Here is a 19,657-nt window from a genome sequence, read left to right as displayed (position 1 = left end):
CGATTCAGAAGCTTGAGAAGTATTGACCGTCCATAATCTGTTCAGTACATATTCGTACCATGTCTGCCTGTGAAATTTCTGTCACGAAGAAAGAACGACAATGCACATCCGGGACCTCTTCCCGCCTTTGGCTGTGGTCTCGCACCGGAGTTTCTTTTACGATTTTTATATCCGGCACACAGCGCACACAAGGGATACAATTCCGCCCACAAAAGTACGCCGGAAAATCCAATTATACCAGTGAACAAAGGTTTCCAGCCAACTTCCCATAGATTTTAGATATAAACTTCTAGTTTAATAATGATGCACATTTTACTGGAACACAACATGAAATTTTGAGGTAGTCCTTCCAAATGCGCCCCGGCCAGCTTTTTTTAAAAGCTTTCTTGTTGCTATTATTGTTGATTTTCTACACAGCCAACAGCAGTCGTTATGAGTTATTCCAAAAAGGGGTTACTCAAGCAACTGGATATGATTTTGGAAACGGTCAGACATTTTAGACAGCCATCCAGTGTCTCTCGTCAGCGACACTGGAGAAATCTTATTGGTGAGTTTTTTTTAACATCCTAGCTGTGAATTAATATGCAAGAGTGTCTCCAGTGTCACTGACAAAAGACACCGGATTGTTGTCTGAAACGTCTAGCCGTTTCCACAATCATATCCAGTTGCTTGTCGAGTAATTGCTATTTGTCGTATCTTATTACCTGGATGTCTGACCTTCATCGACGTTCTGAGATATTGTTGAACTACTTCTTGGTCTGTCGAAGAGGAGATTGATTGATTGATTGATTGATTGATTGATTGATTGATTGATTCATCAACTTATGTTGATGGAAGTGCTGCCCCTACTGCCGGTGAGGCTATGGGACCGGTGAGGTGAGACAACCAATCTGTTTTTTGTCGTTTTACAATGAAGGTGTCTGGCATACCTACAACGACTTCATGTTGAACAAGGAAAACAAGAGCAAAGGTCGAATCAGGAAGACCGTCGAAAAGTTTTCTGGTTGGATCACGGGTGCTACTGGTGTTAACAATAATACCCTGGAACTGCTCAGAAAGGAAGCGGCTAAAGTGTGGCTCCCAAAATGGAATGGCATCTACTGTGGGGACGACTCCTGTGAAGGAAGTGCTTCAGATGCATTGTCTCAGATTGATGACGTCAGTCGTGGAATCGTATCACCATTGATAATCCTAGCTAATACAAATCAACCAGAAACTTGGGAAATCTATGGATTCAACATGAAGAAGGTATGCGATATGTTCTCTCTTTATGATAAGTGAAAATTCGAGCTTTCGACGTTGTGTACACATATTATGCATAGTGGGGCTAGGCTAGCTTTTATTTTGTGTGGAATACTGCGATTACATATTCATGTAATATTAGCCTATATTCCATACATTGGCAGTCCGTATATGGTAGCGGTGGAGGTGAGTATGTGCTATCAAAATGTACCTGCCTTATCTTTATAATTTTCTTCAATTCATGTACCTTGTGATAACAGGTCATCGAAGAGTACACCAGAGCCAAATGGGACGGATTTCGTCCGAAGTCAGAAGAGAAGCAAAGCCCAGCAGCTCGACTGGCATCCGCGTTAGCCATCACCTACCTGATTTGGAAGTTTGGCCTCAAGGTTTCCAAGGAGAAAGAAGAAATTCTTCTCGAGGCCTTATCTGTTGAAGTGGATACAGAAAAGATGGCATGCGTGGGGTTGAAGGAGGCAATCGCACAATTTAAGCCCGGCCACTTGAGGTAAGATAATAATTTTATACAGTTTTATACAGTAACATAAATTTGCGGGCATTTTTTGTGTCCTGTAGAAAATTTCAATTACTTCACTAGGCACTCAGACATACGGTTTGGCTTTGCTCTATTTATTTGTGGGCCACTCATTGAAAAGAGAGAAAGGCAAAACGTCTTATTCACACATAGATGTAAAATTTGTTAACATTATTGGCAGTGGCTAAATGAATGCTGCTATGGATACCCATGAAATAAGTACATCTGCTTTCAAGATTTTATATGAAATTTTTCGGACACATCCAAACCCAGAGCTTGATGAGTTAGGACTGTTTTTCATCGTTGATTGGTCGGATTTTTGAAATTGCAATCGTGATAAAGGATTTTTTATTATATGAAAGCTTACATACATTTAAAGATGTTTTTTATCGTTTTACAGGGAGCTTCCCCAAGCTGTCTACTCCCTTATTGAGAGTTCCTTGATAAAAATGAATCCAACACCGAAGTGGCTTCTGGCTCTTCCAATCTACCATTTCCTGAAAAATGACTCACAGCCCTTTGAGCCTCTTGCGGAAGAAGCCAGGGTTGGTGATCCTAAGTGGTTTGGATTGGAAGGAGTTGATATCGACAAGCTGAGGATAAATGTAGCTCAATGCAGGTATGGGTACAGCACTTAGAAAAAGTGTACTTTTATTTGAAAGAATATTTGCTGTAGCATTAATTCAGAGCATTTTCTTGTTTCCTATCAAGGTTCTTACACAAGAATATGCCATATCACAGCTCATATCTCCATTGACTTGTCATTGTGATTGTAGTATATACCATTGAAAAGCCTGTAATGATGTACATGTAATTGGTAGCCATCTCTTCGCGCCCTCGCTTTGTATGTATGTATGTATGTATATATGCATATATGTTTATAAGTGTGTGTCCTTTTTCCACTCAACCGCAGACCACCAATAAAAGACTTCCTCAGCAACATCAAGGATTTGCTGTGTTGCGACCATTTGCTATCAAGATCAGTTGCTGCAGTTTTTAAACTGGAGGACCTTGCAGCAATATTTAGCAAGAGACTCCTTTCACCTTCTGTGTCGGTGGCCTCGCTTGGTTTCACTATCCGGAGTTTGAACCCTCAACAATCAAGAGATAGAACTCTCCCATATTATGAACAAGAGGTATGCCAGTTTAGTTAACACTGAATCAGACTATTCTTGCTTTTCGGTATAATAATGACTTGGTGATTCCTTTGGACTTAACTTAATTTCATTCCTCTTAGGCAATTCGACGGGCGATGGAAGAAATAACTGCCCAGTGTAAGGAGGAGTCTTCCGCAAATGAGAAGTGAGTAAAGCCTTTCACCTTATTTCGACGCCACGCTGTTCATTTACAGTTGCGTAATTGCTATTGAAGTATTGACATATTTGTTAAAATGCTTAACAATAAAGTATTGATGATATCTATATTCAGAGGATATTTAAAGTTTTTTCACGTATGAATAAGTCTAATGTTGCTGAGTTTACTTTTTGTAATGAAATGAATTATAACGTTTATGATCATATAATCTCTTTTTTTTTAAATCAGATTCAAGTCAACAGAACACAAAGAACATGTAATCCATGAATTGTGTTCGGCGTGCGAGTACTTCCTCGGTGTCATCATGGAGAACAGTGAAGAACTGCGCTTCACAGCCATGGTAGCTGCGGCCGTTTGCATGGTTGCGTCATGTATGAGACTTGCATTGGCCGTGCTTAGCTCAGAGGATCAGAATGCACAGAAGACAGAAGACTCACAGGCGACCAGAAAGGAGATTATGAACAGGATAACTAAATGCTACGCCTCCACGTCAAACGCCGTTTTTGCATGGTTGAAGATGAGGCTTCCCAAAGCAATAGCCATGAAGACTCTTTTTCACAGAGATTACGAAAGCACTCTCTCGATCAAAGAAGAACCTGAGGTAGATAAACATTTGATATCGATATCTTAATGATGGCGAGTGCCATTTTAGTTAAAACGTAGATATCTCATATCGTTTGTTATTTGAGAATTACATTCATCGAAACAATACTGCCCACCAGTAACTTTTAAAGCGAAAAGTAATAAATTATTTGTTTTATATCCAAAGATGTGGAGCCAACTTGCAGACGTAACCTTTGGTGAGGAACATCAAGACACGGAATGGAGAAATTCACTCGCAGACAAGCTGAGAGAGAGGATCAAGCAGGTAATCATACACCTAAAAGTTTGTGTTCGTGCTTATTAGACCTTTGTTCACAGTTAGATTGCCCCTTTGCTTATTTTTTTTTTCAAATCACACTCAACATATTTTCCCAATGAATGACAGGTTTCACCGGTCTACCAAGCCGAACTGTTCTGTCAAGTTGACTTGGACAAGCTGAACAGTGTGATCGCGGAGTGTTTCACCAACGCGGCATTCACAGCCGTGGAGAGTCTATGCCAGGTAAGCTGCCTCCAGAATGGAGCATATGTTTCAGAATTTTATATACAAACACCAATATATCTATGACACATACAATCACAAATAAAAACCAGATATGACTTGACAAATGTATAACGTCCGCGGACGTATTGGTGAAAGCATGTTATAGAATAATACATTTTGATTGTGGTAAACAACTACTAGTAGTGTCTTATTGGGAGTCTGAGCCAAACATGCTGACACGTTTGTTAGAATTTCTGAAAAGACATCGGGTCCATGGTGACATTGTTTATTTTCGCTTATTTCTCCCTGCCAACGTCGCGTCACAAATATGTAATTTGTTCCATTTCTCCGTAGATCAACCAGGAGCACCAGCTTCTTAATCGAATCGCTGGCTTCTCGCCAGCTGCATCGAAGTACGGAAAGCTTTTCTCTAACGCGTTGCGCAAAACGTGGCATCTTGTCGACGAAAGTTGTGAGACGTCACTCTTACGGCATTTGCTGTCGTGGCAACCGTTCCTTGGATTTTTCAAGATGTACAGTAAGTATCGTTATTTCATCATTACCTGAATAAGTTTCACTATATTGCTCTACTACTATTATGTGCGACAGTGAGGCATTAATGATGAGTTGTGCATATGCATGGTTCCAGGTGGAAGGGCCTAGAATGTATTAATTCTTTCTGCGTCATCCCTATGTTTGGTCAATTCTAACAGTACGTTGTATTTTAGCATGAAAGTTCATCTGTGTTTTATAGATTAAATGACTTTATCTAACCAACACTTCAAATGGTTGAGACTTACGCCGATTTTTGGCTGATTCATTCAGCCTTGTTCACGGAATGTACTACGTACATTGCTGTAGCAAGGAATAGTGTACATTCGATGTCACCGTCCGAACTTGAACAGAGACGGGGGGTGACACAGATTATCCATCACCGTTATGACCCGTTGCTGCAACTTGGCTTCAACATCACATATCGAAAATGGCAGCAGAAAGTACCCTTCCGTTAACACGGAGACGGGCAAATTTTTTAGTCTCAATCATTAGAACTGTCGGTTGGATAAAGTTTGATGATCTTGTATGACATGTAGTATTCATAACCCTGACTTCCCATTCCTAAAAGCTGGAGCATCAGTTCTGAAAGAAACACTTGATCTAGACTGCCAAGAAAAGATCGTCGTGGCTGTTTCAAAACTGGAAGATGTGGAAAGAAAGCTGTTAGATGGGACCATCACCGTGGAAGAGTTAGAAATATTAATCGAATTCAGCGGTCGGTTCTTTGCGCTCTGTCAAACAATCACACCGCTCAACCAAGATGGCGAAGAAAGTCAGAACGCACAGCAACCAAAACCGACCCGCGGGAAAATTGGCATAGCTATGTATCGGCGAAAGGCCGAGCTTGAAGCATTCAAAGTAGAACGACGACACTTGCAAAAGTTCTTGGGAATGTCTGAGATCATCGGTCCAGGCAAGTTGCAATTGTTTTCGTTTTTTTAATGAACTTTGTATCTAGTTCTGCTTTTCTCTTCTAATGTTGTAGTAACTGTTTCTCTTTAATCATAATTTTTTAGAGATTTAATCTAATCAGAAATCTGAACTATCTTGTTAGTCGACAGAAGCACGCTACAACAGAAAGTGGACGCGGTCGTCGACAGACTACCTGTCAGTCAGCTCTGTGCTGTCTTCATCTTTGATGACAAACAAGCTACAGCAAACGGCGAGGGTCTTGAAGAAGTACCAACGGTGACATTCTTTAACCTCAAGCCACAAGTCAAAGCAATACTGGATCCTGTGGGACGACTGGAAAACAGTACCCTCTTCCAAATCATTTGGAAGGAGCAGGCAGAGGAGTTGCGCAACAGGATACAGAAACAAAGAGACGCAGCACCAGAGGAGATGCCACATTCGCCCGACACGACAGAGGACCATCAAATAGAGCTCTCAATAGATCAGGTAGTCACCAACATTTGCATGCCAGCCCTTAAGGTGTGGGAGGAGCAACGTGAAAGCATAGAAACAGGAGAAATCACCTTAGAGGACGTCGACAAGTATTTCGGAGGCATAATGGGCAGGGAACGAGACTTGCTCCAAGAAATTACGAAGCTATCTGACCATCCCTCGGCCTGTTGGGTAAAGGAGAGAGCAGAACAGATCAGGCAATATCACCTGCTCGGGCAGTACATCGAGAAGGCCGGTCGTGTCAACGATGTCAGGCGGACCTATCAACTGGGAGGAGACTTCAGCTCGGTTGAAACTTTACTGGACTCTGTGAGTATTTAGAGTTTGGCTACACATGTTGCTAAAATGCAATTTAAGTAGTTATAGCTGTCTTCTTTTGGAATTGATTCGTAGGCTCATCACCCTTCCACAGTCAGAAAGCTTTGATAGCATTTTACAAGAGGGGTAAGGAATTAGTGTAAACGCAACCAGTTGCCCTCCTACCGAAAGAAAGTGCAAAGTATGCTTTGTAGCTACATGCCTTACACGTACATGTAATGCCTCATTCTAAAACACATAATTTTTCTTCATGCAGAGAAATGCATCCTTCAAAATGCGCCCACTGAGATCCATGGATGACTCTGTCTTCAATGCTACTTCGATTCTCGCTGAATTGACAGAAGCTACTTCAGATGCTCTCAATGCCTTCGTCCTGTCAAAACCTTTGGTGGAGTGGATGCGAAAACACACTAAAGGTTCGGTATTGCATAAGTCACGTTGCTCTTGATAACGTAAATCTTCGTCTTAAAGCACTCATCTTCAGATATTGAGGCGCTAGTAATATTTATAGCGAATTTTGATTAAATTTGCAACTCGTCATCTATTCCCACATCTGACGCATTTTCGTATCTTCTCAAATTTGGCGCATTTTCTTGTTTTCAGACACAAAAGAACTGAAGGTGTTTGCTGATCTAGCCAGCATATCGGCTGGGGAGACAGACATTGAGATCGACAGGGTGAACATGCTCCTGTCAGCAGGCATCGGCTACGGGCCTCTGATCTACGACCTCAAACAAGATGCTGGATTTCCTGAAATGATGCAGGCTGCCAAAAGGCTCGAGACATATCTGACACAGGACCCAAACCTACCAAAGAAATTGGTTAGTTTCCTCAAAGGTCAAATGTCACAATTAGTATATCTATCTGGTTCGTTAAGTGCCTTACAGTTTTGCTGTGCTCAACGGGCATGGAATTCGTCTTTTTTTGTAATACAGGCTTAGAATAATCTATATCTATAGTCACCACACGGGACGGAATACTGGCTCCCCAACCAAGTAGCACATTGCAAGCGGGTTAGGTAAATGCAAACACATCTATAACTTACACATCTGCATAACTACGTAGTTGGTACCTTATGTGTCTGGAAAGATAGTCTGATTATGATTTGGCGAATTCTACTTCAGCTTTATGGTATGGTTTATATCTGAGAATCCAAGACATGGAAACTAATTGTGCTTGTGGCTATCCTGGAGAATTTGGACGAACAAAGTATCTTCCTGTCGATATAAAAATCCTTGAACTTGCCATTTACTGCCTCTATAGCGCGACATGAAGAACCATCTGGCGTGGCTTAAACACGTTCAAGAATCCCACGGATCCGTAGAAAAGTCGTCCCTCTCGCAAGCAGAGGCGATAAATGCCAGGGGCATCTACGAGATCGGCCACATTACCCAACCAAAGGACTTACAGGTATGTATATGTATTTGTTTTTCTTAATTCCAAACAAAGTTCCAATGGTGATAATGTGCAAAAGTATATCCCTTGCATTTTATGATACACTTAAAGATTGTGTTGTTGCTTCAGATCCAATGGTAGATTTATAACATGTATTTTATTGATCCTCATCAGGAACCACTCGATGCCGTCGTTACATTACGACTCAGCCAGGCCGAGGACGACGATGATGATGATCGGCACTACAGTGTCAGTAACTTAAAGACACTCCAAAGCAAGCTCATGCTGATTGCAGGAACTGCCGACAAAGGGAAGGAAGAGGTGGAAAAGTTCGTTGAGGTAAGATTATTGTCATAATGTTGTGGTGTTACGGTGTGACAGAGAAAATCTTTATTTGGTGCGAAAGCATTTGTCACTTTATGCTACACTGCCCTAACTACACTCAACAGAGATCTTCCCTCTTCGGCAATTTGAGAAGACTGGTAGGTTTTGATATGGACACTCTATCCGACGACATTTTAGTACAGTTGCTTTTAAAAGGTTCTTCTTTTCTGTTCTCTGTAGAAACTCCAAAATATTGATGTTTGTGCAAACTTTTTTAATAGATTCCAATCGCTTCAGTAATGACTAAACATCAACTTACCAGTCTTAAGGGAGTAAGTTGATTATCATATCCTCAGTTTATGTCTTTTAATCTTCATGTGCTGTTTTTTGCTTCAGTGCTTTGCTTATTTGTTATTTTGTTATCTTGTTTTCTTTCCTTGTATTTATTAACCCATGTATTTGTATACTTATGCGGTGGCGGTATGAATATAAGTCACCACTTGAGTGTGCCGTCACCATGTCTTGTAAATACATGTTGCAATAATAAAACAAAATCTTTATTTTCTGCTTTTTAATGTTGCTGCTGATTGTATGTAATAGCTTTCAATTTGTGGAAATATTTCCATTTCTTCAGGTATTCAACGGTGTCATTCGTCTTGGAAACGTGTACCTACGTCTGCGCAGAACTGGCTCCGTGCTCTTTGATAGGTGGACATGCATTCTGTTCTGCGATCCCCAGAAGAAAGTCAAAGCAAGAATCGATTTTGGCTTTGGTTCGTCAACTCTTGCTGGAACAGAAAAAGACCTTGTCACAGAGGTCACCAATCTCGCAAAGTTCATGGAGTCATGTCTGGAAGGCTGGCTTGAATTCGTCGACTTCAAAAGAGGTGTCCATCCGGAGCTTAACAACTTCACCACCGAGCAAATTGTGGTTCTTCGCAGGGAGCTAGCAAACGTTCTAAATGGCGACGCGGCATCCTCACAAGCACTTGTGTTGCTAGACAGTATCAAAACACACTGTTCGGTCAATGACCTGAAAGAAGCCTTCTCAATGATAGACCTCGATGACGAGATGGTGGATGCAATTGGCGGTGGATCCTTCGAGGAGAAAAGTGAAGACGACGCCCCTGTCACAGGCGCACTCGATAGGGAGGCACTCCTGAGAGAACTTCACAATTTCGTTCCAAGACTTTCAGACGACATGGCTGAAGCTGCTCTTAAAGTCTCCCAAAGAGGAAACTTCAATGAGACCCTTGATGAAGCCATCGATTGGTGCATTAACAACTACAACAATGACGAGCTGGTTCAAGAGATCCTTGGACAGAAGGAAGAAACCACAGACGCGAGAGGACAAGATTTAACAGAAGCAAGTCCAGAACGGTCCGAGGAGCACGATAATTCCAGCAGAAACGTTCCAGGGCTTGCCCCACTGACAAACATGTCCTCCCTGAGTGAACTCACGCGTTGGTTTGTTACGGAAACCAAAGACAGAGATGAGTGAGTAATTTCGGTATTTGTCATATCATTGCCATTTACTGGTTACAAAATTGCAGTTAGTCGTCTTTCTTACATTAAAATTACTAATGCCATTTGAATGAGACAAAATATTGGTGTGATTTTCTGCAGGACCCTTGTGGAAAAAGTCTCTTATATTTGGCACCTGTACTTGAAGTCAACCCAGTTTGAGAACATGAAGGAGTACTTGAGCTTGGATCATCTTGGCCGTGTTGTAGAAGCTCTGAGCACTAAAGGTGCGTCATGTTTATTGGAGCACATTTTATGTCGCACCAGCTATCTGTTGCAAATCTTTGCAACATAACTGAACTTACAAATCACTGTACTATATGGCAGAGACTGCAATCCTCATATAGCAATACATTGTATTTTGTCTTAGCCGAAGCTGTAGGAATGATGTGAATTAGGATCTTAACGTGGTCAATATTTGTTGACGGAGGCCATATGTATTTTTATCTCACACATTGAATTTTATCACCTTTTTAGTATTTTACTAGGTAAATCACTTGGCGAATGTCTACACATATATGCTTTCAGACTACAGTTCACCGAGCAGACCATGGCCAGATACATATTTGAAAGAGGGCGTCCCAAATTTGATCGTCTGTCCTTCAGGTATGTAGATATGCGTTCTGATATCTCAATTTTTCTACAGCAAAGACATCCTATTAGAATTTGGTTCTTTCATTTCGTTTAATCATGGTTTATTTTACATTCTACTGCTATTTAGGTGACATGTTCAGAACAGTGTTGTCCCTGTATTTGCACGGAGGCGTCGACGCCCCTCTGCCATCTTACAGTGAAGTACTCCTGTGTACATCGGATTCTACGACAGAGGAGGTGAGAGAGCACATAGTTCTCTGCAAGATTTCTGTGTTATGAAACACATGGGCAATATACATAAGTTGAATAAATGAATTGAAATTTTCAATCAATAGTTTGTTGTTGCAAGTGATTATCAAATGTAAATTTGTGTAGAAAATTTCAGAAAATATAACTTAGATCTGCATACGAGCATTTGGCCATATGACTGTTACAATGTTATGTACAGCCACATGTAGTTGTCAGTTGACAAATAACATATCTTTTGATCCTCTGTAGATCGTGTTACTCTGGAAAAGAGCCGTGACTGACCAAACAGGTAGAATATTTTGCTTGGTGAACATCGATCAGCTGGATCATGACGTCAGTGTAAAAGCTGAAGAGGAACGCTCAAAGCTGATGCAGCGACATTCAGGTATGAGCTTACAAATTATTTTCACAGTAAGGCACGTTATAATGAGACATACATAATGATATGTCTTGCTTGTGTGTTGGTTTTATTATTTGCTTTCTACTTTTAGTCCTTCTATTACTACAATATTATTGCGGATAAGTACCTTGAGTGTGGTACCGACCTGTGCGTTTGCACACTATTCACTTTACAAATCTACTAGACAATAATTTCTTTTGGACAGTTGATGTAAAACAATGCTTTGAATCTTAGATTTTCTCTACCGCTAGATTTTTTTTCTATATTCAAATTATTGTCTCTGTTTTTACATGAAGGATGCCATTTAGTTCTAACGTGCGCCAGGGAGACACAGCACCAGTCTTACATCGCTACGGCCCTGGAACAGTATCGGGTACAACAATTCACGTCCAGGCCCCTCGAGGATATCCAAGCTTACCTGTCAACGCAACTTGTTCAGAGCAATTCCATACATGGCACTGAACCTGCAAGCAGTCTTGACTACCAAAGGTATGACTTGCAAACGTCCCATAGCTGAAAGATTCTGATTTTTAATCTATGTCATGAATAATTTCATCTGAATACGTCGAACTCGCCGGAGTGAGTGAGTGAGTGAGTGAGTGAGTGAGTGAGTGAGTGAGTGAGTGAGTGAGTGAGTGAGTGGGTGAATACGTCGATGACGGTACGACATCTAAGTTATAAACTAACAGTTACTCAAACAACCGGATTGAGTTGGAAAAGGTCAGACGTTTTAGGGATCTTCCACTGTCTTTCGTCTGTGAGACTGAATTTCATCAGAAAATTTTCTCCTCGATCGTTTATTTTGGTATCACTGCTGAATTGCACGCCATGGCCCTTACTGTGTAGGAGCTCCGTGCGTGTGATCTCATCTGACAGACCTGGTCTGGGAAAGTCTCTGTATGTGCAGCGTCTTGCCGAGAAGCTACGGGCTAAAACAGGATCGACCAGAAGCACGTCTTGCTATCAAAAGGTTCCGTTTCATGAGGCGGTCATTGATGTGGACACTGTCTTATCGGCTCTGAATGTAAAAGAGCAAGATCCTGAGAAACCAACGCCGACGATCATCCACATTGATATGTCTCCACTGGTGGGTATTGAAAGTTATCTGGGAATCATTAACTAAATATCTTTTTTGTTGCCACCGTGTTTTTTTTTTATACTACACATTTTATTGACATTTACTAGTACATAAAAGTAACTAGTACATGACATTTTCTCCAAAAGGTGCGCAAGGGATTGGACTATTTCCTTTTCAATCTGACCGTTCTCGGCCGTGTGATGGGGAAAGATGGCAAAGTCTGGCTGCGACTCCCATGGGACCTGTACCTCATCGAGAGGACTTCGGGTGCGACAGATGACCAGGTAGGTAGATTGTAAAATTTCCTGCTGTCGTTGTTGTCAAAATGTGTATTGATTGTGTTGGGAGTGTTCACAGTTTACGTTCTTACCGCAGACGGCTGAAGCATCAAACAACCGTCATGTACCGTTTGTGACATTTCTGCCCTCTGCTACTTGCCGGGCTCCAACCGAGATACTTGCCTTGGAGCAGGAGGCAAGAGAAGGTATGATATATACATGTAACGTTCCTTTTCAAAGAGGTAGTCACTGCTTTTTGTAACATGTGTTACTTGGCCATCTGCTGGTTCAATGAAAACCCTAATAAAGTTAAGGGTGGATATTTCAATGCTCTTTATAATTAGCCTTCATATAGTATACGTCTGGTTGACTACTTACAGATTGTTATAGAAAGTTGTTATATACATTTCACATGGTCTTTATATATCTATTAGAGCGAGGAGCACAGGATCCCGTCATGGATGCAACTCTCTTCTCTACTGAGGAGTTCCAGAGACCTTATCACTACCTACGGCACTGGGAGGCTGGAGAAGACTTAGACAAACTCACATTTACACCTGGTTCTGTTGTTGACAACCATGCCGACTTTCTGAATGTTGTACTCCGGTAGGTTTCTTTTGAATACCAAATATTTTCCTTGGAGCACATTCCTATCACAAAGTGCATTTTCTCCATATAATCCATCTTCCATTTCCATAGTTTCCACACTGCTTGAACCAGCCTGCCCCTAACAAAAGCTATTCCCGTTTCAGTCATTGCGGAATCAAGGATCCATCCTGGGCAGAACTTCGTCACTTCCTTTCCTTCCTGAATCACCAGCTCAGAGACTGCGAGCAGAACGTCTTCTGCCAGTATGAATTCCGCGACAGTCTTCCTGGACTGAAGAAGTTTGTCGTTGAATTCATGATTATCATGTCCAAGGTAAGTTGAAATGAATAGAACTAACGTTAACCACATTAAGAGGCTGTTTTGTTCACATGTTGCATCGAAAGAGTCATTCTATTCTTTGTATAGATTTGCAGATCTGGAGTAAGGTATTCGTCTATGCCATATCATATCAATCCGCTATATGTGGTGCTAGTTACTAGTTTCTTTTGTTCTATGAAGTTAAAATGAGTTGAATCTAATCATAGATGGAGGGATGTCTAGATAACGTTTGTACCATACTGCTGGTGCTATCTTGCCAACTTTACTTGGCCACTTCTTAACGTTCTAGTTTTCTTGGCCACTTGACCACTGTTGACCTCCTTTCATCATTTGTACATTTTGTGGCCTAATAACTTATTATTTGGTACCAAGGAAAACGACAATAGACTATACTAATGAATTGCACAATTTTCTAGTTATTAATTTGCAGAATAATCCCAAGTGATGCTAAACAATAAAAAATTACAGGATTTCGCGACTCCCTCCCTTGAGATGGCCGATGAAAGCCCGTCGTTCAAAGTACTAGTGGACGTTACAGAGGCAAATGACAACGCAGAGACAGCAAAGGATCCCATTCAATACCATCTTCGTCGAAGATGGGAAAATTGGTGAGAGTACAGTATTTACAACTAACACTAGCTAGCACCGAGTATGCTATTGTGCTATGATTTCTACTCACACAAAGGAAAGAGAGAGAAAGAGAGAGAGAGAGAGATGTATACATTAAGGAGAGAGAGAGAGAGAGAGAGAGAGAGAGAGAGATGTACACATTAAGGAGCCCAAGATGTGCCAATTGATGATTTTCTGAAGTTAACATGTAGCTCTGACACGACGAAAGTATATCATGGCACAGTGGTCTATTTCTTAATGTATGTTTCAACTTGTGATCTCTTTGTGCAGCCCTCATCCATACCTGTTCTTCAACTCCGATCGCCACACGATGACATTCCTCGGCTTCAATGTGGATGCAAACGGAGACATAAGGGATCCGACCGACAACAGTGTCCTACAGCACAGGTTCATGACCAAACCACTAAGGCAAAGTTTGGTCGTACAGCGGGTAGAGTTACAGGACAACTTTGAGAAGAAGCAAAGGTAATGTGCTCTCACGTGTTGATTTCAATCTCTTTAAGTCTCTTTAAGATGATGATAAGTTGCCAAACTACTTAAGTAAATCTCACTAAATCACTGTCATGTTAGGAGTGCCAAGATCGATAAACTACGCAAGGTCATGGGGCTGGATAAAGGCGAATACTTTGACCCTGACGAGAGTTATGAGCTGACAACAGACAACGTGAAGAAGATTTTGGCAATACACATGCGATTCAGGTAAGTTGTCAATCATGATGTTATCTTCTATTGAAAAAGTATGCCTGTTTAATTTGAAATTCCTATACTTTTCACCTCCTCTTCAGAGCAAACGCCCGTGCACTTCCATGTACGACTTTATCGTCTCACTGCACTTGGGGCACCGGTGCGGCACTACGGGGTTCGAAAGATTACTCAACTCTTACTTTTTGTGTAATACTATTTTGTTGTCTTCTAAGTCATACTTTTACGTATTACGCAAGATCTAAATTATTTAAAAAGGACAATACACAGCAGTACCGCAGTGAACGAACCCCACAGTGCCGCACCGTTGTCCCAAGTGCTGTGAGATAACACCTTAAGAATTATACAATTTTCCAGGTGTAACATCCCTGTCATCATAATGGGAGAAACAGGCTGTGGTAAAACACGCCTTGTGAAGTTCATGTGCGACCTACAGGCAGGACCAACTTCCAAGACCAACCGACCCAAGAATATGGTTATCATGAAGGTGAATGTTTTGCATTGTGTGTAGCAGCGTTACATATGGATACAGATATTTCCAATATGATAGAGGTAAAGTTTTATATGAGTTGAAAGATTTGAAGGTGTGCATTACGTACAGGAAGAAAAATATACCCTAGATATAGTCATTTTGCTGCGGCAGAGAAAAAAATGGAAATGGTATCATTGACTTTCATATGCATATGTCAGGACAAATTATCGCTGTTAGGCGTAAATGCAGTATAGAAGCTGGTAAATTATCGTATTCAACACTAAGTATCATCCTTATTCACAATGTATAAAACTAGCTTCATGGAGGTGTGACCGCAGAGGACATCATCCGTACAGTAACAAAGGCACAGAGGCTAGCCACAGAAAACCGGCGCCGACACAACGTCGAAACTGTCCTTTTCCTCGACGAGGCAAACACAAGTGAAGCTGTCGGGCTGATCAAAGAGATCATGTGTGATGGGACTGTGAATGGCAAAGCTTTGCCTACAGGAGAAGACAGTCTGAAGATAGTAGCAGCTGTCAATCCCTATAGGCGGTGAGTCGACGGAATTCAAATGGATGTTTTAAGTTGATAATTATGTACATTGGGGTTATTCGCTGCTCAACAGATTTATGTTGTTATGTTGTTATATCGGAATTCTTCGTTGACACCATGTTATGATAGATGATATGTAACGTTATATCATGTCATTTTAAAATCACGTGAGTTTATGGTATTTGTTCCCTTTTTTACTTCAGGCACACGAAAGCTATGATCCGTCGTCTTGAACAAGCTGGACTTGGCTATCATATCAGGGCAGAACAAACAGAGGACAAACTTGGTACAGTCAGATTATTACTGACCGCATGATTTATAGCAATACCTGTTCTTCACACTAGAGCAAAAGTTTCATTGACGTTCTTGCAGTCAACCTTGCCCATGATACTTGTAACATGTAACTTGATACATCATCAACCAAGAATGACAACGTTTGAATTTTATTGCGTAGGTCGCATCCCAATGAGGCAGTTGGTCTACCGGGTCCAGCCCCTTCCACCCAGTATGCTACCTCTTGTTTGGGACTTTGGTCAGCTCAACAGTCAGACTGAACGGCTGTACATTGAACAGATGGTCAAGAGATGTGTGAGTATTATAGAATTGTTGTTCCGTTTTTCGTTGTTGATGAACATTATTTTCTCATCTAGATGGTACAAGTTCTTCCATTACCCTCGGACGCGTACACACACACACACACACACACACACACACACACACACACACACACACACACATACATACACACACGCACACATACGCACACACACGCGCGCACACACACACACACACACACACACACTTACACACGCATAAGTACACAATCACACATTCACACAAGGACCATGGACACACACAAACACGGTTATGTATATTTTACAACTTGGGTCTACATGTGTGCTATAGCCACATTGTGAATTCAGTCACTGTGTATGCTTCTCTGCCAGGCGACTAGCAAAGACTTTTTGGACACATGACAAGTTTATGGGAATAAATGCGCCTTTTTTCTCTATATGTATATTTATAAGGTGAGTGAAGACCGGATCCCTGCAGAATCAATAGACGTGGTAACGGCCGTGCTGACAACATCTCAAGAATTCATGAGAGGAAAGAAGGTCTGTCTGTGTTTGAACATTTCCACTTCAGCTAAGCTAGTGTTGATTGTATTTCCTCAATAGTTTGTATTTGAAGCGTTTTGTAGTAAATTTCGGTGATAGCCCAGATTTTGGAGTTTATGGAAGATTAAAACAATGGGCTATCGGGAAGGAGTAGAGAAATTTGAGCCTTTTGCATTAAGAACTTTTTCTGTCACATCAACAGGATGAGTGCAGCTTTGTGAGTCTTCGAGATGTAGAACGCACTCTCACTGTCATGGCTTGGTTTTTGCAAATAATGCCGGTCTTATCAGCCCTGATGAACAAAAAGATTGCTGACCAACCCCAAACCCAGGTGCGACTATCTTTCCGTGTGTGTACTGGTATCTTAAGGTTCATTCTCACTGCACTTGTGTCAAGCTTGCGTCACAGCGGGGTTCTTAAAAGATACTCAACGAATTTCGGGGATAAAGAACGAATTTTCTTTTCGTGTATTTTGTCGTCTTCTAAGTCATACTTTTACGCATTATGCAATATCTATATTATAAAAAGATCGGAGAAAATAACAAAACAGTGACGCAGTGAACGAACCCCGCAGTGACGCAAGCTTGACGCAAGTCCAGCGAGAGTGCACATTTACGTAGAATGCACAGGTATTCTTCCATGATCTATCTTCTGTATACTTTTTATGACACTCATATTCTGTGTCTTCGGTACAATTTTCGACATTGATAACATTGTTTTCTTTGAAATTAACACATTGTCAGTTCTTTTTCAATAAGGTCACCGACGTATGCCGAGCACTCATCCTCGCACTGGGTGTGTGTTATCAAGCCCGATTGGAGAAACGGAACGACTACAGAAAGGCGATTGCAAAGCTATTCAAAGGGCAACTCTTCAAGCTACCTAAGGGGGCAAAAACAATTGAAAAGGAAACCGAAATGTTGGTGATGTACTTTATTGATTTCATAATGATACATTACGCTGTTAGACAAAACCTTAGTTTTAGTGTTAGAAATCGATGTGTGATTCCTACTGCTTACTAGTAACAGATTGTGCATTGTTATCGCTTTACTACAAACAAAGGGTAGTTGGATATAGTGTGCTGAAATGCTTCCAATGTACAACCATTTACCTTTCCACGACAATAAGCAAAGAAAACCGTGCGGCCCACTTCCCAACTAAATCTCGAATGACGTCACGCTCACGTGATCAGGGTCAAAGTGCAAGCGGGCCGCACAAAAACAAATACAGTTTGTGATTACAAGGTGAAATTTTTATCACATTTTAGATGCCAAGATGTTTTCCTGGACCAGTTGGACACCCTTCTAGCGCCAAACATTGCCCGAAATACTGCTCTCAAGGAGAATGTCTTCATGATGGTGGTTTGCATCGAGCTGCGAATTCCCCTGTTCCTCGTGGGGAAACCTGGGAGTTCAAAGTCGTTGGCAAAAAGTGTGGTCAGTGACGCCATGCAAGGAGACTCCGCTCCCTCGGATTTCTTCAAGAGACTGAAACAGGTGAACAGGAAAAACAATTTTCTTTCGAATCACTACTTTCCATATTTTGCATTGAATTATCAATACATAAGTTTTTGCTTTATTTTCCAGGCCCACATGGTGTCCTTCCAGTGTAGCCCGCTTGCTACCCCAGAAAGTATCGTGAAGACTTTCCATCAGTGCAGCATGTTCCAGCAAGACAAAGACCTCACCAAGTTCGTGTCTGTCGTTGTTTTGGATGAAATTGGGCTTGCGGAGGACTCACCGAAGATGCCATTGAAGGTATCTAATTTCTTTATATTCCGCAGCTTATCAACATATCAAAAGATTGCATGTCAGAATGTAGTTGTATTGAAATCCTAGGTCTGAAGTGGAAATAGAAATAATCGAAATAAGAAACACTTTGTTTCTTGGATATTGTAGACGTTCATTTTCTGTGTTTTCGATCACTCTTACTACTTTAGACGCTACACCCTTTGCTGGAAGAAGGTTATGTGGAGGAAAGCAGCAATGGCGGCAACACTGACGCTAAGCAAAAGAAGGTGGCCTTTGTGGGAATCTCCAACTGGGCTCTCGACCCTGCAAAAATGAACCGCGGGATTTTCCTGTCGAGGGGAGTTCCAGACAACGACGATCTCAAGAAAAGTGCAAGGTAAAACAATGATTGCAAAAATGAGGTTGTACTCTAAAGACAACAGAAGTCGTTGACTATTTATGTGAATGCCGCGTCATCTGTAACAACTGTTGCACCGTTTAGTAAGAGGTGAAAGTACAACTATTGCTGACAGTTTTAAGATTGTTTCGCTTTGTTATGTATTGTTTGTTCATCAGTACAGATGTGCTCTTTTATTTTGATTTAGGAGTCAAATGGTAGACAACATGAATGATTTTCGACCTCTGCATCAGTTTCTTGAAACCTGTTCTTTGATCAATGCCAACTTGTAAAGCTTCCTACTGATCAGTGCTTCTAAATAAACAACATAAAATTGCAATGTATTTCCTCGATGTGTTATCGGCGGTTTATATCACAATCAATTGCACTAATTTTGTATTGACCCAGGGGCATATGTGAACATGACGAAATAGTCATGACGCAGCTGCAGACCATGTTGGGCAGCCTAGCCGGCGCATACACAGATCTCTATCGACCACAGTTGAAGGACAGGGAATATTTTGGTCTTCGTGACTTCTACAGGTACAGACAATAGCTTACCGGCGTGTTAATGCACATATGTGTACTTTTGCTTCTTTATTTATAACTTCATATTCTTTTGTAGGCAGTGGGAAATGAATCGTCTAACATTTCCAATTGTTTGTTTTTTTGGTCGGCAAGGTGTGAGAAACTTGGGAACTTTGAGTATTTCAAGGAAAAGTTTTCTTTTTTCGGAATTGCATTGACAAATGAAATGTACTTCATGTTCCACTGTTTTCCCTGAACAGTATTTACATCCTATTACTGTTATTATCTTTATCATTATTAT

General features: G+C 41.2%; 2 protein-coding genes across 2 annotated transcripts in view; both read left to right on the top strand.

Annotated features, from left to right (window-relative positions):
• The first annotated feature begins 5,797 nt into the window (after positions 1–5,797).
• On the top strand, positions 5,798–9,675 carry LOC118427042 (E3 ubiquitin-protein ligase rnf213-alpha-like). Its single transcript, XM_035836680.1, has 6 exons — positions 5,798–6,446; positions 6,712–6,871; positions 7,059–7,276; positions 7,719–7,865; positions 8,025–8,189; positions 8,809–9,675. The coding sequence occupies exons 1-6, from the start codon at positions 6,075–6,077 to the stop codon at positions 9,673–9,675; spliced, it is 1,929 nt and encodes a 642-aa protein (XP_035692573.1). The 5' UTR covers positions 5,798–6,074.
• A 752-nt stretch (positions 9,676–10,427) lies between these two features.
• Positions 10,428–19,657, top strand: part of LOC118427041 (E3 ubiquitin-protein ligase rnf213-alpha-like) — a 28,086-nt gene continuing 18,856 nt past the window's right edge. Inside the window, exons 1-22 of the mRNA XM_035836678.1 lie at positions 10,428–10,529; positions 10,791–10,926; positions 11,238–11,430; positions 11,788–12,028; positions 12,166–12,303; positions 12,395–12,539; positions 12,732–12,903; positions 13,050–13,218; positions 13,693–13,832; positions 14,125–14,319; positions 14,425–14,553; positions 14,914–15,043; positions 15,345–15,583; positions 15,787–15,869; positions 16,038–16,171; positions 16,612–16,698; positions 16,904–17,032; positions 17,460–17,620; positions 17,969–18,197; positions 18,288–18,458; positions 18,641–18,828; positions 19,237–19,371. Coding sequence (XP_035692571.1) covers positions 10,911–10,926; positions 11,238–11,430; positions 11,788–12,028; positions 12,166–12,303; positions 12,395–12,539; positions 12,732–12,903; positions 13,050–13,218; positions 13,693–13,832; positions 14,125–14,319; positions 14,425–14,553; positions 14,914–15,043; positions 15,345–15,583; positions 15,787–15,869; positions 16,038–16,171; positions 16,612–16,698; positions 16,904–17,032; positions 17,460–17,620; positions 17,969–18,197; positions 18,288–18,458; positions 18,641–18,828; positions 19,237–19,371 — 3,224 coding nt within the window. The 5' untranslated portion in view covers positions 10,428–10,529; positions 10,791–10,910. The remainder of the gene's footprint in view (positions 10,530–10,790; positions 10,927–11,237; positions 11,431–11,787; positions 12,029–12,165; positions 12,304–12,394; positions 12,540–12,731; positions 12,904–13,049; positions 13,219–13,692; positions 13,833–14,124; positions 14,320–14,424; positions 14,554–14,913; positions 15,044–15,344; positions 15,584–15,786; positions 15,870–16,037; positions 16,172–16,611; positions 16,699–16,903; positions 17,033–17,459; positions 17,621–17,968; positions 18,198–18,287; positions 18,459–18,640; positions 18,829–19,236; positions 19,372–19,657) is intronic.

Source organism: Branchiostoma floridae, chromosome 12, assembly GCF_000003815.2.
Source record: "Branchiostoma floridae strain S238N-H82 chromosome 12, Bfl_VNyyK, whole genome shotgun sequence".
Lineage (NCBI taxonomy): Eukaryota > Metazoa > Chordata > Leptocardii > Amphioxiformes > Branchiostomatidae > Branchiostoma > Branchiostoma floridae.
Note: the sequence above shows the minus strand (reverse complement) of the source record. Positions and strands in the feature narration are given on the sequence as shown.